We start from the raw sequence: 19042 nt of genomic DNA, 5'->3' as shown, positions 1-19042 counted from the left end.
CAGAACAGAAGGTGTGTCCTGATTCAGGGGCCACGTCTTAGCAGAGGTGGTGGTCCACGTGGCCCACAGAGGTGGTGGTCCACGTGGCCCACAGAGGTGGTGGTCCACGTGGCCCACAGTGGAGGTGGTCCACGTGGCCCACAGAGGAGGTGGTCCACGTGGCCCACAGTGGAGGCGGTCTTCTTGGCCGTGTGGACCCCAAAGGCCGAACTAAGATGAGACGGTCTGGTCTACAGAGGATGTCCGTGATAAGCGTCAACAGGTCTCGTTGCTCTCCAGCTCCATTACCGCTTTGAAAAACAAGTTTTGTCACCTGAAGCCCCCCCATTGAAGCCTTCGTTTCTTGGGGACGCTTTTGTCAGCCGCACTTAAAGGAGCCTTCACGATGCTGTGATGCAGTCGGACTTGAAATGCAGCCTCCGAAGAACGCAGCCCCTGATTCAGGCCACAGATCAAGATGACCTCAAAAGACTAAAGACGACGGAGGATGAGTGATGAAACATCTGAGTAAAAACTCCTCATCCCTGGAGATGTGAATCTCCTGAGACCCGGTTCCCATTGTGGAAACTTGTCTCTGACTTTTGGACCCTTCAAATGCAGCGTCTGAAGGATGCAGCTGAAAATAACCTGGTTCAAGAGGTTTACTCCTGCAGCATCGTTCATTCTATTGTGTCAACTATACTCTGACAAAGTGCTTATCTAGGTCAGCGTCATGGCGGCGACACGGCAAACAGAGCCGCTTGTCGTTCTTCCTCAGTCTCCAGCTCCTCTTGAGGTGTCCTGAGATTCCCTCCAGAAAGTCTGAGTCTCTCTCTCTGCTTCTTTACTCGCAGCACGTCGAGATCTCTGCCTCCAAACCTCCTCGGTTAGAGGAGAAATGTTGCAGAGAAGCTTTGAGGAGCATTTTCTGGATGACTTCATTTATTCTGCAAAGGAAAAACTAGTTAATAAAGATCGAGGAACAATCGTTTACATGAAGTTTTATAAAGATAACAAAGAAAAGGGAAAAATGCTGCAGTGTATATATCTAATATCTTTTTATGGCTGTGTTTTTAAATAGACCAGCTATGTCTTTACAGGATTGTTAATTATCTGAATTACACCATGAAGTGTGATAGATTAAGGTCGCATTTGTTTTTCGAAGCCTAACTTGTAACAGCAGAGAACAGAACGAAATCAAAGAAGACGACTCCTCTGCTTCCAGGCGAGAAGCTGAGGCTGCTCCCTGCATCGTAGGCGTGTGGAGCATCTGCTGCCAGGTCACGTCTTGACCGGGAGGAAGACTCGTCGCTCCTGGAGCTGCAGGAACCGCAGCCCCTGAAAGAATCCCTGAGCGGTCACTACACACAGGAAGCCCACCTCCCCAGTGAGAACCAGCACACGTGAGCTGGCTGCTCCAGTTCATTTTAAATCTACTCGAATTCAATTCTAATCTTTCTAGTTGAAATATCATCACTCAGATGCTCTGATGAGGATTTTTCAATACATGTTTTAATTATATTTCACGAGATAAACCAAACAAACCTCAAATTATAAATCAATAAAGTCTTAATGGGGCCTGTGAAAGTGAAGCTGAAGCTGCAGCAGCGACGAACAGAAAGACGACGTCACAATCGACAAGTCGTGCAGGAATTAAACCCGAGGTCACAGGAAATAAGATTTAATAATTAAACCGTCAAACAGAGTCTGTTTGGTGAAGTGAGATTCAATTGTAGTCAAACTGTTGCACTTGTTCCCAAATAACCATCTTCAGCTGTGACGAGCTGTCTCCGTCTGTCAGAGGAGCTCAGAGTGACCTTGTCTCTGGGCGACAAACTGGACACCTGACATCTGATTTAGCTCTCACAGCAACGCAATCACACACAGACACACACAATCACACACAGACACTCACACACACACCACACAGACACACACCACACAGACAAAATGTGCAGTGACAGTAAGTGATATGCCAGACACTCTCTCATCATGAAGACTTATCATACACACACAGTACAGAGGCAGGCTTTTCAGGCAGGTACACACACACACACACACACACACACACACACAAGGTGTCTGACAGTTGATCCCCAGACAGATTAGGCTTCAATCTAAAATCTCCTCAGGCCAGCCCTGAGATCATGTGTACACACACACACACCCACACACTCTCCCTCTTTCATCTCTCTCTCTCTCTCTCTCTCTCACACACACACACACATGCGCGCACACACAGCTTTAAAGTTGCAGACTGACAGAAGTGACTTGCAAGTTGAAAAACTTTGAGGGAAGGGAATCTTTTTGAAAATCTGTAATTGTTGCATCTGTGAATTATGTTGATTAAACTGATTTAAACGGATAAAATAAATATGAATAAGTCTTCCTGGTTTACCGCTCTGTTTCTTTGGTTGTGGGTCACATTTGAAATCCATTGTAACGTCTATAAATCAAAGCTAATTACTCTCACCTGATGGACAACACACACACACACACACACACACACACACACACACACACACACACACACACACACACAGATCAATAGTTTTCCAGTAAAACCTAAACTGAAGCAAACCTCTCCTCACGTGTGTCAATCAGATGAAACGTGCCATAGTCCGCTGTGCATTGATTTCCAGTACGTTTCATTATGAATCCGTCGTGTTTCTGTTTGATTTGCAGGAGCTAACGTTTCATGAAAGAGATTAAGTTCTCGTAAAAGTCTTCGAAGGCCATTTACGTGATACCGAGGATGAAATGGAAGGAAAAAAAATGGTTTGCCATTCGTTTCTTTGAGCTGTGTCGACCTTATTGTCTCCAGGAAAAGGTCTTCACCTCCTCCAGAGCTCATGAGAGTTCCCCTGGAAGTTTAATCATCCTCTGCTCTCTCTCTCTCTTTTTCTCTCCTCCTGTCGTTCTCTCTTATTTCTCTTGATTAGTTTTGTCGGCTCTTTTTTCCTGAAGGTACCTTTCAGTGTTAATTTTCTCTTGTGGCCCATTAGACAGAGTTGAACGTTGAAAACATTTAGTTTCTGGCAACGAAGCCCTCTCCTCTTTCTTTTCTACGCTTTCTTTACTTCTTCTTCTCTTATTTTCTAACCTTTCTCTTTTTAAATTTGTGTTTGCGTAGGTTCGACTACCAGGAGCTGCTCCATAACTCCAGCTTCTGCCTGGTGCCTCGGGGCCGGCGTCTGGGATCCTTTCGCTTCCTGGAGGCCTTGCAGGTACAGTAGCTTTCTGCTTGTATGGAGGATTTCATTGTGTTTTCTCCAAGTGTTTTTGAGAATATTATAGGTTAACTATACAAATTTTTCAACGTAATGGGCGTCGGTGAAAGAAATACTTCATTCAAAGTACAGGAATCCTGGAATACACCTGCACGTCACGACAGTAAAGGTAGTTGAATCACTAAAGGTCACCAAAGACATGACTCTTGAGGGAATCTCTGCAAGAAACCTCCTCCTTGTTAGTAGATGGGACATGGACCAAACCAAAAAGTCCACATTAAATATGTTTTACTTAAAGATGGTTTCTGTCGATCTAGGTAGTTCTCAGTTTGGTTTTAATTAGTTATTTCGGTGAAACGTCTTGATCGACAGCTGAAACTCGACCTCCTGTATCAGCGGGATGTGACACCTCAGCTCCGCACCACGATGGCGACGGCACAGACTCGTCTCCAAACGACGTCCACAGTGTGACATGAAAGTGATGAAAGGATGAACCTAATGATTAGACGAGCTTTCCACTTGTTTTCCACTTGTAAAACTTCCAGTGAGGATATTGTCGGGATCCTTGTCGCCGGCTGTAGCTTCACTGTTGTGCTCGTGATTACTGCTAAAGGCTTATCAGACCTCCTGCGGAGCTCCAGCTGGGCGCTACAAGGAATCCACCAGTTCCTCTGTGTCGTCTCACCAGCAGCTGATCTTATTACCATTGACAATCTGTCATCTCTCCGCTCCAGAAAAGGCCCGTTTCTGCAGATTCACCACAGGGAGGAGGAACGTTGCTGCACGTCTTCAGACCACAGATGTGTTCAGCTTCCATTAGCACCTCGTTTCCACGTGTCTCTCCGTTTGACTTGACATTAAGTGTCTCACTCTCTCGCCCTGCACCTGCCTGCGGCTGCTGTTCTTCTTCTTCTTGTTACTCCTTCACTTTCTTAATACATAGTCAATCCAAGACAGACTGGAAGAATAAATTGGTTCTACACGAGTCCAGGTCTCATCCGGAGTATTTGCGAGAAGTATTTATACACGTGTCTTCCCACAGTACTGGAATAATTAAATAGTTTTGAAACGTAGCATCAAATTGAGCCACAAGCCGAGAAAATGTTTTTCATTAAAGAAACAAAGAAGACATAAACTCTGCCAACTTCTCTACATCCAAATAATAATCACTCTTTTTAAAAGTAACGTCTCTGTATTGGCTGAACTTTCTGGGGACATAAAAAAGGGTTTTTATTAAATGCGTAAAGCAACTATTTGAATTGCTTTTTCAGGAAATCCTACCTGTTTTCCAAATGTACGAAAAAGGAAAAAAACGTTTTCCATGCAAAGGTCTAGAAATCATCAAAATTCCGAGGAGAGGAGAGAAAAACAAAGAGAGGGATAGAGGACGGAGGCAGGAATAAAGAAAAGAGAGAAAGTCATCTCACAAAGCCGGACTAATCAAAGCAGAGAGAATTTGCTTAGACAGGTCACTGATCAGGCACTCGGCATTTTGTGAATCTCCTCTAATCTCTCGGCTTCACTTGATTGAGAATCCGGTCGAACTTGAACTTTAAATGAAAATACCAGACGTATTGAGTTTGTCTGTTTTTCATTCTGCAGCTGCTTCACACCGCATGTAGGAGTCATAGAATGTTTTATATCAATGTGGAGCCATAACCCCCCCCCCCGTGACATCCTGGACTCTGACGCACATCTGGACTGTGAAGAAAATAAGTAACATTCATAAGCAGAATAAAACGTTCATAGTTTACCATTCACTATATAGTTTGCACCAGCAGATATAAGAACATTTTAGTGTTTAGTGGTTTATTTCTAAATATCTATGGCAGCTTTAAAATGTACATGTTATTAAGTCGTTCATAATGAATGTGAAGATATTTTTGGAAATACTTTCACTTGTGTTTGAAATGTTTGGTAAGAATAACTTAGCTATAACACTACATAATCATATATCATTTTAAACAATAACAAATGAGGTGTTGTGCTGGCACATTAATAAAATCTATATATAACTCTCACTGTTCACTGGTGTAAGCTTTTACAATACTTTTTATTAGATTTTAATTTATCTTTGTGTCATCCACTCAATGCACAACCTTCATTGGTTTTCCATAAAACCTGTGTTTTAAACAGGAAATGGTTATTGAGTTAATCTAAATTAATCTTAAATTAATAACAGATTTTTAAGTTGAGAATTTAATAAAACAAACCACAGGTTTTTAGATGAGACATTAAATATGTGAAGTGAAGGAATTTATCAACTTGGAGCCGTTAATCCCAAACGATGAACAGTTTAAAGATCTTCATCATAAAATGAGTTTACAGCACAGTGAGAAAAACAGATCCTGATGATTTAAACTATATGAATGAATCCTCTGAATATCGATGCATTCGGGGGAAATAAATAAAAACACACTGTTGTTTGCTCCTTGAGATTTTTTGGGCTTTTGCTTTTGAAAAAACCTGGAACACGTTGAAAGTGTCTCACAGACGGAAAATATCCAACAGGACAAATCCGTCAGTGAAGGAAGAAAGAAAAACTTCTCATTAGAGGAATTTTTCTTTTTTCTTTCAAACAGTGAAAACTTGTGAATAGTTTGAATGAACTTTATGTCTTTTATTGAGACGTAAATGTCCTCAGATGGAGGCTCGTCCTTCAATATGCAACAATATTTACTGACTTATCATCATTAATCAGTGGATTCAGGGGATTCAGGTGAGCTCTAGGTTGACGATTGGCTCCAACTCCTACAAACAGGCTGTTGTATAAACACTTATTCAACTCCGGTTCCCAGAAAGAAGGATTTCCTGTCACACTGATGCTTCCTTCTCTCCTTTCCTTCTCTCCTCTCCTTGTCTCCCTCGGCTCAGGCGGCCTGCATCCCGGTCATCCTGAGTAACGGCTGGGAGCTGCCCTTCTCCGAAGTGATCGACTGGAGGAAAGCCGCCGTCCTCGGAGACGAGAGGCTGCTCCTACAGGTAAACGGAAAAATGGCCGGGGATTGATATGAACTGTCCCATTATCACAGAGTCACAGCAGGTGGAGTCAAACCTTCCTCACACTCTACAGCATAAAGCATCAACAGATAAGAGTGAGCCCTTCCAGCAGGAGGCTAATTCAGTGACTGTCAACGATTGGTTGGTTGATTGATTGATTGGTTGATTGATTGATTGATTAAATGACCCAGACTCAGATTGTCCCATTTAAAAGTGTTTAATTGAGCCTCTGCCTGATCAAGACACAGTTTCTAAGAGATTAATTCTTGTAAACTCTTTTGCTTGACTTTCTTTACACTATAAATACACTCAACAACTGACTCACATTGTCAGTGGAGCTGCACCACATTTCTGGAAGCTCTGAAGAATGAGGAGCAGAACAGGTTCGGTAAAAAACCTCAACTATATTTATATATGAATGTTTTCTGAGAAACTGGGCCAAACCCTCGTCATAAGTGGGACCTGTCAGCGTGTCACCGGAGCCGAGGGGAGCGGGGGAATTTAATTGCAGTAACGCGGCTTTTTATTCAGTTTGTATTCTGACATGACAGCTGTGATATTCAGAGTCACTCACACCTCCGACGAGAAGTATTTTTATCTGAGATGGATTATTTCTAAAACTGGATCACCTTCTGTTGCCTTTAATTACGCCAGCGGACCGAGCTGGTGATATTTACCTCCTCTAATTACTCTGTGTTATCGTGCAGGCACCTGCGTGACCTATGACTCCACCTGGACGTGTGTGTGCAGGGTCTGTGCCTGTCTTTAATTAACGTGTGCCTGGTTCCTCATCAGGCTTCAATCAGCACCTCGCACATGATGATAATTAGTGTTTTCTCTGTAAATCTCACAACAACACAATAAAAACTTTGCTTTCCGATCTAATAAAGCAGCGTCTTTCCTAATTACACATCACTGAGACGCACTAATGTCGTCTGAGCTTTGGTTAAGTGCATCTAAAAGCGTGTTAATTGGCTGTAATACGTGTGAAGCAAGTGTCGTGTGTGTTGACAGTAGGAATTCTGAGGTTGAGCAAAATAAGGATCTTTCCGTTAATTTGTTTTGATGCAGACGTGTGAAGAATTAATAAAAGAAAATTTCAGGGATAAAAACACGAAAGCTTTCTGGATTAAACCTGACATTTATAAAATCAAACACACTTTATGGTGTTTGTGCAACACACTCTGTGGCCTGTGTCTGAACACACACGCGGCACAATGTGAACCCACCAATCTGCTGCTGAAGACGGTTTTGTGTCTTCAGTCTTTTCCAGGATTGTTTCATCTCGTCCCTTAACACCACTTGTAGCGTAACAGGAAACAACGCGGGGGAAGCACGGACACGAAGGATTGAATCAGGGAAGTGAAGTTGTCTTTCGTGTGGTTTCTCCAATTCCTCCCTGTTCTGTTGTTGGGAAACTAAACGTGAAACAAATCTCAGAACAAAGTTAGAGCAGAAAATCTAGAGCCAGTTTTACCACTAGGGGGCACCACGTAAAAACATCGCTACAGTTCCCAGATCATTAGAAACACGATTCCACTTTTCTGATTGTTTTCTACCTGTTCTCCTACTTTATGTTCTCGTCTCTTCCTCTAAACATCACAACATTGTCGTTGTCCCCGGACGCGACGGCAGCAGATGGCGACGATCTCACGTCTCTTCTTCAGAAAGTGCAGATGTTCCCGTTCGTCTCCTGCTGTGCTGAGACACCGGGAGCAGGGACGAGTGTCAGAGTAGACTCATTCCAACTCGGGTTTTATTGCACTGTCACACAAACACCTGGGGAAAAAAGCCATCTTAAAGAAACGATTCAGTCATTTCATGGAATTGACGGCGTCTGCATCGTACAATGAAATAACCAAGATGGACGTGTTTCTGGTTGGTAAACAGATTCTTGGTTCTTTCCCTCTTTGTCTCTGGTTTCTCTCGGTGACGCAGACTCACACATGCAGAGACTCGGTGTTCGGCTCCGAACGCCCGCTGAGAGACTTGAATCTCATTACTTTCAATTACATCACCGGGAACTGCAATACCTGGCTGTTCAATATGGAGAGTTTCTATTCGGCCCTGTGGAGAGAAGACACACACACAGACACACACAGACACACACAGACACAGACAGACACGCACCCTGCTGAGAAACATAAACACTATTAGAGTCAATGGAGGGGAAGAGAATGAGCTGATTTAATTGGTGTTGTTTATATTCCACCTCAGAGAGCCGAAGCATTAAAGTCGCTGACGTCAGCCGCTGCACAACAAACCTGCTTCACGCTTTTTATTTGCTGTTTTCACAAAACTGTCAAATTACCTTGTTTGTTTGTGAAAATTAAATAAAAATACACTGAAGTGTGGGTGAAAATTGAAATTTACAATTATTACACCAAATAGAACCAGGCTTTTTTTTTTTATCCTTAAATTGGTGCATATTCAGTGTTTTCTTTTGATCATCTTTTGGTCTGGTAATTTAAAAAATGAAAATATTAATCATCAGATCTGAGAAGTTAAACATTTTTCTGTGTTTAAATTAGTCAAATGAAGACATTTTCTAAATGTGACCTTGAGTTTTAGATATTTTATAGACTAATAGATGAATTAATAAAAACACAGCTCCGCTCCACAGCAGTGATTTCCAGTCCCGGTGGATTCTTCTTTACTCACCAGAGGGTTTGTCAAGCAGCTCAGATAAACTGAGAGAAAAAGTATGAATTAGAGATTATCTTTATTCCTAAAACATATCTGAGGTTAGAATGAAAATATGGACACAAATAAAAAGAAAAGAAGCTGATGTTTATCGTTTAAAAACTCCAGGCGACATCAGGCTGCATCAACAAACTGTGAACTGTTATTCCTGAACACCTCGACATCTGCTGCTGATGAGGGGGGGGGGGGAGCTGTTAAGAGAGCGAGGGTGAAACTGATCGTTAAAGTTAAGGATGTCAGAGTAAACACTAAACTTAACAAAACCCATAAGAAAGGAAAACTTAAGGGCTCAGTCAAACATACGCAAAAGTGTCCGTGGTGCCTCCAGTTTATTTCCAAACTTTGGACGAATTAAATATTCGCTTCCTGAGGCGAAGCAAGTTGCTGCGTGAACTTTAACCCCGAGATATTCGCTTCGCCATTTGCATATTTTTTCACACATATGCAGAGAAATGAATGTTAAAAATGTGTGAAATTGGCGAATAACCTCCGATCTGGCAACGTTAAAGAAAGTGATGATTAATTCCCAGATTCCCTTCAAAACTTTACGGGTTATTTTATGGCCCATTCCACATCCCTTCATCAAGTTTTCTGTAAATGCGTCGAGAAGTTTTTGTGTAATCCTGCTGACGAACAAAAATTTGGTACAATATTTTAATTTTAGATAACACCCAGTTAAAAAACTGATCGGGCTGTGGGAGCATGTCCCATAAAACCCTTTTGGAATCCACCACTCGAAGACATTCATGGATGTTAACCTGTTATAAACCTTTCTTCTAGCCACTCAATAGAATCCAGCATGAGGAGTGAAGTGAATGTTAAAGACGGACGGCGGCTGCTTCAGTTTGTGCTCATAAGCTCGTCGATGGACAGAGTGAGATGTGGGAGTGAAGGAGTCTTGAAGGGGGGGGGAAGAATCTCCTCTAATCTTTTCTGCATGTCCACAGAATTACTTCTGCCTCCTCCACCGGACACACACACACACACACACACACACACACACACACACACACACACACACACACACACACACACACACACACACACACACACACTCAACATTGTTTAAAATCTAACTTAATCTATCTCACTGTCATTTCCTCGTCCTCTCTCTCTCTCTCTCTCTCTCTCTCTCTCTCTCTCTCTCTCTCTCTCTCTCTCTCTCTCTCTCTCTTCTTCCTCCAGGTTCCCTCCATCACTCGGTCCGTGGGCCGTGACAGGATCCTGGCTCTCCGTCAGCAGACCCAGTTCCTCTGGGACGCCTACTTCTCCTCTGTAGCTAAAATCGTCTCAACCACTCTGGAGGTAAGCCTGCAAAAAGAAAAGAAAAAAGGTCTTAATGGGATTTTTTGGGATTTAGTTTTGTCTGGAGAGTTTCATTTAATCAACCAGATCTCTTGTTCTGTACTGTACACGGCCGCAGGCCCTGCTTCACCTCCCAGAGAGAAACTTTCACAAGAAATCGTGCTCCAGTTGTTGGTTATATACTTTTTGACCTTTTCTGAATCGAGTGCGTCTCGTCCTTTTCCAGCGATGTTCTGTTTTGTTTTTATAAATTTATACAACAACTCCTGACACCAGCCACTGAGCTTCACTGAAGTAAGTGGAGCCTCAAGGACGCCTCAAAATTGTGTTCTTGCTTTTTACAAAAGTGCATTTTTCAGTCTCAGTCAGCACATAAGTTATAGATGTGGTCGCTAAACATTGTGAGAATGGGTTTAAAATGTAACCTCCTAGTTCCCTATATGACCTATTGTCTCACCAGCACCCAGAAAATAAATCCCAAAAAGTTGCAAATAAATATAACCAGGAAATGAAATGTAAATGTCCACAGTCTGAAAGTCAGATTGAGGATGATAAAACGAAGTTAACAGGTTTTCACTCTACTCGCCAATGAAAATACAACCCAACACTAAATAACATGAATATAAATAAACCTGGTACAGTTGTCGTCTCATATTCGACTCCACGAAGCTGCGAGGCTCCGATCTGAAGCTGCTCGCTGTGATTAGCACAAACAGGGTCATTTTTTATTAGATTAGATAGAAACCATGCAGTAAAAACTAAATCCACAAACGGGGATGATAAAGCAGCATCATTTCTATTATCGATTTCTACTGGAGGGGGGGGGGGGGGCGGGGGCTGAGAAATCTGTCCACACAACAAGGACGTGTTATCACCTCATATCTATAAAAGGCAGTGGGCCTCACTACTGTGTAATATAATGCACCTTCACACCAGGTCAGCGTTTGAACAGTGAACAAAGCTGCAGGAGAATCCATCAAGTGAAAGTTTGTGTTTCAAGTCAACATTATTATAGATTAATGCAGCTTTAAATTATTGTACTTTGTGTATTTCTTCAGGGAAAAGACGAAGAATAGGAATGTTTTGCTAAATTGAGACACTTTACTAATAACTTACCAGTTCTATCTCATCTTCTAAGATTATGAAATATTACCAAAGCCCCTAATAAATACAAGAACAGAGGAATTGATGCACACAGCGATCTGAAATATGCTTTTTATTATCGCGTACATTCTGGAACCGTCTTGATTCGTGATCACAATGTGAGCGTGAGAGGAAGTGAAGAAGAAGTGTGAAGGAGGTCGTTGGGTCTGGCAGCCCTCGGGTTAGAGAGGCTGCACAATGTGTGTGGGGGTGTGTGTGTGTGTGTCTGTGTGTGTGTGTGTGCGCCCGCTCTCGGCACTACAAAGCTACAGGTCGGCTCATTAAGTGACCTCAGCGGCTGAAGAGAAGAAAATGGCTCCTCTCATTTGTTGTTGCTTCACTTCCTCGCAGCCTTGATTCAGTCCTCAGGGACGACTCGCTCGCTGCAGCTTCTCTGAGCGTAGACACAGACGATGATAATCCTCTTCATCGTCAGCAGCAGCAGCAGCATCCTCCTCATCATCACTAATCATCAGAACAAGTACCATAATCTTGATTATTATACAAACATTGCGTCTACAACAAATACTGAAATCATCATCACCCAAGTCTTGACTTCACGCCTGTTTATCTGGGATTATAAAGAAACTGTAAACGTGACCTGCAGTATTTTTTTATGATGAAATAACTGTGATTGTATATTTCTCAGTAACGACAATTAAACAGAAACATCCGTCTCAAGGTTGAATCTTGTTTTCTAACTTCAGCTTTAAGCTACAAACCCAGACAGCAGAACTCCGGAGCGTATTGGGAAAAGGATTCGTTATACATGAAGGTGTTATACTTTTAAAACTAAAGCAACGTGACTCATAGAGAATATTAACGGACTAATCCCTCGAAAATCCTGATACGTTATTTATTGTCACCTTCAAGTTCAGGTTAAACAAACATTTCTCCGACCGCAGCATTTTCTTTCCCTGAAGCGGCTGCACAAGCGGCACCGGGGTGACTCCGCCAAATGCCCGGTGCCGGCGGGGTATGAAATTAGACAGAAGCCCACTGACGGCCGTATGCAGCCGGGCCAGATGTGCCAAACACCCAGAGCCAGCACGCCACCGGGCTAAACGGGGGAAATGAGGCGTTGTTGATAACTGTGGTGTCCCCACATCCTGCGAGCGTGACAGTTGGTGTCAGGAGGTGTGTGGGTGGGTCTTTGTGTGTCTGTGCTCGTGTGTGCACGTATGTTTGTGTACATTTTTATTCTCAGTTTTTACGTTTGCTTAAATGCAAAGGAAGTTGAATTGTTGATAATGTCTTTGTTCTTCTGTTGCAATAGAAATCAATAAATTTGAAAAAACATGAATTAAAGATTAAAAGTACATTTAATTTCCCCATTTTCTATGTTGTTCTTCTTTCCTTATAATCAGTGTTGGCAGATTAAAAACAATAATGCAAGCGACAAACCTTGAAACACTCATATTCACACTCTGGTGCACATGCTTATCTACCTGCTGACTGTTTTTACAGCTTGAAAACACGTCTGTATCACCGAGTAAATAAAGCTGTCGCACCTTTGGAAAGTCTGCTGGGGTTAATCAGACCGAGACCTGAAACCAGTGCTGGAACTGGGGACACGTGCAGAGAACAGGAAATAAATCAGAGCAAAAGAAATGAACGAAACTGAAGTGATGTTTGTGAACTCTCCCCTTCACTCAGTCAGGGACATACGTGTTCATCCCAACACACAGATGGTGTCAGGCACCTTCCATCCCTTAAAACGCAGTTTGTGTATTTGTGTCGCTCTGAAATCATTGTGTATTCAAACCATGACACAAAAAATACATGTACGAAGACAAATTGTGGGTAAAAATGACTTTAAAATCCATCTCTGTTGTTTGTCTGTTTTCTTGCTTTTGGCCCTTGTGTTTTGACTTTTTGTCTTTTCCTTATCTCGCTCTCGTCCAGATCATCCAGGACCGCGTGGTCTCCCACGTGTCTAGAAACCAGTTGCTGTGGAATTCCCTCCCTGGTGGTCTCTATGCACTGCCCCAGTACTCAACAGACCCTGCCCAGTTCCCTTTTTACTATGCCATCCTGGGTGAGTACTGAAATGAAGACATGACGAGTTTGGCCACACTTTCGTTTTGTTCTAGAAGAAACATTTATTAAAACATAGATGTAAAAACCAGACAAATTTAACTGTACATGTTTTTGGTTGCTTCTCTCAGAGTTTGTTGTAGTTCAGTCTGATGTGTCCTACTTATCCACATGTTCAGCGGTTGGAGCTGCACCAGTGGAAGCAATTTAACCCTTAGCACCAGATTGACACAGTTGCAAAGACTCACCGGGATTTGAATGCACTGACATGATGCACATATTTTTAGATTCATTACGATTTACACTTTCTCTTGAAGCCTGAAGCCAAATCAAATGTGTGGACGGGGATCTGCAGCTGAAAGAAGGAGACTGACGGTGCTGAGGTTTAATTTTTCTCAGATTTGGTTCCAGGGCATCGGGTCAGACTTTGACAAAAAAGAGGAAGAAAGGAAAGAAAAGAAATGGCGTCAGGTTTGAGGTGTCAGTCCACAAATTCCTCCCGTTTTCTCCTCATCTTTCGTTCCTGTCGTGTTGATTCACTGCTCTTGCCAGAGTCGATCAATATATGATGCCTTTCTCCTTATTTATGTTAATGTAGGTGACACTTGATATGCGGTATGAATGGTGATGGAGCAAACAGAAAACCGCAGGCAGGGAGTCAAGGGAAAGTGGCCTGGAGTGTGTATATCTGTACGTGCGGGTGTGTAGATGAATGCATACGGACCAGAGTGATTCTCAGCAGATTGAGGCTGTAAATCAGATCAGTGTTTGTCCTTCTCGGAGGGATTGTGGACTCAGGTGTCAGGAGAAACTGCTGCTGCCACCTGCAGAGCTGCTCTCAGGGAATAAGTTGTTGTCGGTGCTGTGGGTCCGACGGTCTCACTCTGCTTCCTTCACATAACTTCAGATGGCAAAGCAACTTCAGCCTGGAAGCGTGAAAAATATAAAAGTTTGACCGACCGCGTCGACATCGTGGCCTCAGGAGCTGAAGGAAAACCCAGATCTGAGTTTTACTTCAGTTTGTTGTACAGTTGAACTGTGGAGAAAGTGAATAAAATGAGAAGAAGAATTTATTATATACATGTTTTCTGCCAAAACCCAGTAAAAAGAATTAGACATTATGTTGTAGGTTTGTTCATTGGTCCGTCCCATTCTGAACATGACATCTCAAGAACACCTCGAGGGAATGTTCTTCACATTTGGTGCAGATGTTCATTTGGATTCAAGAATGAACTGAAGATTTTGGTGGTCAAAGGTCGCAGTGACCTCACAAAACACATTTTCCCTTAGTGATTGTGTTGTCTTGAGAATGTCTCCTTTGAAATCTGGCACAAATGTTAATAGAATCATTAAAGATTAATTCTGGTTCGATAAAATCTGAATTTATTTATATTATTTAAAAACATTTGAAAAGGACGAGGTAACCGTACCATCAGTCTGTGAAGTAAATTCAGTTTTATTTCAGACGTTAAAACGTCTCTGTCTCTCTCCGTGGTCCTGAAACACTCGGCTTGTTTATCTCTCTGTTTGTGGTGCTGAAGAATTCCAACCAGTGTGTCTCTCTCCATGGTGCTGAAACATCTGACACATTCCAACTCCCTCCACCTCCGTTTGTATCAGCTGAGATAAACGAACATAATGCAACACATGACGACCCCATACTGATAAGTTTATATCCACTGCTGCAGTCTTAAAGACTTCATCAGGAGGAATATGACAAACCTGAATCCTTTAGAATATCTTTATGCCTCTTGAGCAATGAAAACTCCCTAAAATGTGTCAATACGACGACAGTGAAGGCAACTCATCAAGAATCACGGTGGCACAGCCTTTTCCAAGAGAGCGCGGTGGAAACAGAAGGCCGGAGCTTATCCCTGTGACCCCACAAGGGCAGAGCTCGTGCTTCCATAAATACGCTGAGCCCACCTGAGATGTCTGGTCAGGGGGCCCGGTGTCAGAGAGATGGATCGAGCAACACTAAAGAGCACTCTGGCTCCACTTATACATGAGGATGCTTATTCCCCTATTCCCATACCCGCCCCAACACTTGGTGGGTGTGGGGATGCTCCTGCAGTCCTGGTTCTGAATATAACGTGTGCGTGTTATTGCAATATCTGCCCTCATTTACTCTATTCTTCTCATAATGTGTTAATCACATTAGTCTCACACTGATTTATATTCACACAAAGCGTTTTCCAGTGAGAGCATCACGTTAATCTGATTAAGATCAGTCTATTAGTGAGCATGTGAATACACGTCTGCTCTTTGTGTCTTTACATTGAAAGCTACAAGGTGAACGCATTCATTTATTATGGAAAAGAAAACGTGTGCAGATATTCCAGCTACCGGAGCCGACGCTCCATAATACAGATGCATTTCTTTGGCACAAGCTGCCTCAGGGGGAATCACTTCCTCGGCTCTATTTACTCATTGTACTCACATGCTGGGGATCATTTATCCAAGGTAGTAATTTAAAGTTTGGTTCTGCTTCTCGACTTCTCGTTTTTATCCTGTTTGCTTCATTTGTTCTTCTCGGGTAAAAAAAAAATGCAAAAAATAAAAGTAACTAACAGGAGCTGGTTTGTTTGCGAGTTGCCGGAAAATGGAATTACTCATTAGGAGGTTTCTAAATCAGCACAGTTCAGCGTTCACTAAAAGAGACACTCAGAGGAAAGTGTTCACTCTTGTATTAGACATGTTTACTCATGTTCAGTCATGTGAAGCGGGAGTGTATACGCTGTCAGGAAGATGGATGACGGGTGCAGCGCGGAGCACTCGGTGTCCAGTTAACCGTGATGGAGCTTTATGGGGAAGTACATCTGCACAAATCTGTGTTAAAAAACCTAAATACACTTCGGCCATGACAACTGTTTCCTATGTGTGTGTCTGTGTGTGTCTGTGTGTGTCTGTGTGTGTGTGTGTGCAGGTAAGAGCCCGCAGCAGCAGTTCACAGCTGTGATCCACACTGTGACTCCTCTGCAGTCCCAGATCTCCCCTGTGGTGAAGCTCATCATCGCTGTAGCCAAGTCCAAGTTCTGTGCACAGGTGGGAAGCGTTTCCGTACTTTACTGTGACCAGGTGCTTCGTGCAACACAGGAAACTCACACACAGTAGTGTCCACAGTGGTGGATTGTAATGATGTAGTAAACTGTTCCATTATAGACTCTCTGCAAGTTCTTTAACCTCTAAAAGCAAGTTCTTAAGAGTCAATGTGGTGCTTTTACTTCAGTAGGCCTACTTTTTATGAGACAAATGTCTCTGCTTCCTCCATCATCCTCATTCTCACTTGTCCTTCTTCCCTTTTCTTTTATTTGTCTTTGTGGTATTAATATTTGAAGAGGACGTGCAGCCCCTCCTCTGATCCAAAAGGTTATTAGAGCCACTGTTTGGAAGAAAAATAGATTTCAAGGATAAAATTGATAATAATATGATGAGAAAACAGTTGGAAGTTCAGGGGTGAAAGTCCGACTGTGCTTTTCCATGAGGGAGATTTGTTGGACTCACGTTTAATTGGTGGAACTTTGATATTTGATACAAACACGACAGACTTTTCGCTTCCTCTGACATTTATGTGTCTTCATTCTTCAGCCGAGTGTGTTTGAAGATCAGAAAAACCTCGACAGGCCCGAGTGCTCTACAGAAACTTATTCTTCCTTCCTGTGCTTCTCTCTCCTGCAGATTGTGCTTTTGTGGAACTGTGACAAGCCTTTACCTCCTCGGAACAAGTGGCCCTCCACCAGCGTGCCTCTCACTGTCATTGAAGGGCAGACCAAGGTAAAGTGGCTGTTTGCATCCGTTATTGCTGTAGTTCTGATGGCAGGAAATTACAATATGACCATGTAGAAGTCAAAGTACGTCTGCAATTAATTGGTTTCTGTCATTTTGGGTCGTTCTTATCATGTTTGTTTGTCTGTGATGATGTAAAAACAGAGTAAATACCACGATTAAAGGCTGAGACGGACTCGTGATTGGTCGAGTGAGTGTATGAACCCGACCTCGATACCGTGGCTCCGCTCCACCGTCATCCAGGTTTCTACTGATGGAAAATAGAACTCGACCCTCACTGTGCTGGAGTGAACCATCGCTGATTAAAAACACACACACTGAGTCCTCTCGTGAAAAACCTTGTAAACAAAGCAGCTGATAAAACATGAGGTTGATACAGACGTGTTGTGGAGAATGTTGTTTCCTGTGCTAATTCAGTTCTAATGGAGGATATTTCCACTTCGGACTGAGGCCTTGTGAGTTCTGATCATCTATTAGCGTCAAGCCGAGAGTGTGACTTTGTTGGTATTGTTTCGTTCACACACACACACACACACACACACACACGCACACATGAAATCGAAACTGTTTCATAAAAGGGAGGAAATAGTCTCATGTTTTTCATTTAACTCGTTTTCACACCGATTTAAATAATTGAGTTTCAATCCTAAAAATACACTCGATCACACATACTGGCCCCTCTCTCTCTCTCTCTCTCTCTCTCTCTCTCTCTCTCTCTCTCTCTCTCTCTCTCTCTCTCTCTCTCTCTCTCTCTCTCTCTCTCTCTCTGTCTCTCTCTCCCCCTCTCTCTCTCTCTCTCTCTCTCTCTCTGTCTCTCTCTCCCCCTCTCTCTCTCTCTCTCTGTCTCTCTCTCCCCCTCTCTCTCTCTCTCTCTCTCTCTCTCTCTCTCCCTCTCCCTCTCTCTCTCCCTCTCTCTCTCCCTCTCTCTCTCTCCCTCGCTCTCTCCCTCTCTCTCTCTCTCTCCCTCTCTCTTCCCCACCTCTCCCTCTCTCCCTCTCTCCCCCCACCTCTCATCCGGATCCTTTGTCATCTAATTGCCTCTGTTTGTTTTCATGTAAATGTTTCCCCCTTGAAACACAACAACGTTTCCACTGGCGACAATAAACAGCATCTCTGAGGCAACGTGCACGTTTGTGTGTATATACGTGTGTATGTATGTGTGTATATGTTTGTGTGCATGTGTGCGTCAGGTGCGTGTCAGCACTCAGCAGCGTCTATGGTCGTATAATTAGTCATGTGGTGTGTTGTCACGCAGCCCAGACAGATGCTCTTCAGTGTGTTTGTTTAAGTGCTGGCTGTGTTTGTTGCCACTACAATAACACACAGAAAGTTAGTTGTTTGCCTCGATGGAGCAGTAATCTGCTGCTGGAGTGGAGACGAGCCACCAGCAGGCCTCGACCTCACTTTGTGGAACTTCTCTTTCCTGAACAGCTGCAAACTTTTCGTTACAACTTCTGCAAAACAGCATTATTTAATTTATCAATATCCAACAAGTCCTCATCCATGAAGAAAAGGAGTTTATCTTTCTGTCCTTGAATTAAAAACCTACTTGATGTAAGTTAGATATATATATTGTGTTCATTTTATCCTTTTTTCCTCATCTGTGCTTTATTCAAACTGATGTGTTTAAACATACAAGGAATGTGAATCCAGTTTCCTGCTAAATAACTGTAAACATATAAATTATTACATATATTTTAAATATGATTTTTCAGAAGGAAGAATCCGGCTCCTTGTTGCTCTTCCCTTCTATAACCGAAATCCTGCTTGCTAAGCGTTTATGACTCAGCCATCAATATTATAAGTAGTGATCCATGGACTCGCCCAGTGGTGTCGACTACATCTCACCTTCATCAATC

General features: G+C 42.8%; 1 protein-coding gene across 1 annotated transcript in view; it reads left to right on the top strand.

Annotated features, from left to right (window-relative positions):
• The window catches only part of LOC117758031 (exostosin-1), a 162108-nt gene that overhangs the window by 129795 nt on the left and 13271 nt on the right, over positions 1–19042 (top strand). The window contains exons 4-9 of the mRNA XM_034579352.1: positions 3113–3206; positions 6084–6191; positions 10098–10217; positions 13266–13398; positions 16324–16442; positions 17076–17171. Of these exons, the coding sequence (XP_034435243.1) occupies positions 3113–3206; positions 6084–6191; positions 10098–10217; positions 13266–13398; positions 16324–16442; positions 17076–17171 (670 nt within the window). The remainder of the gene's footprint in view (positions 1–3112; positions 3207–6083; positions 6192–10097; positions 10218–13265; positions 13399–16323; positions 16443–17075; positions 17172–19042) is intronic.

The sequence above is a fragment of the Hippoglossus hippoglossus genome, chromosome 24, assembly GCF_009819705.1.
Source record: "Hippoglossus hippoglossus isolate fHipHip1 chromosome 24, fHipHip1.pri, whole genome shotgun sequence".
NCBI classification, from domain to species: Eukaryota; Metazoa; Chordata; class Actinopteri; order Pleuronectiformes; family Pleuronectidae; genus Hippoglossus; species Hippoglossus hippoglossus.
The sequence above is the reverse complement of the archived record's forward strand: the minus strand, read 5'-3'. Positions and strand labels throughout refer to the sequence as shown.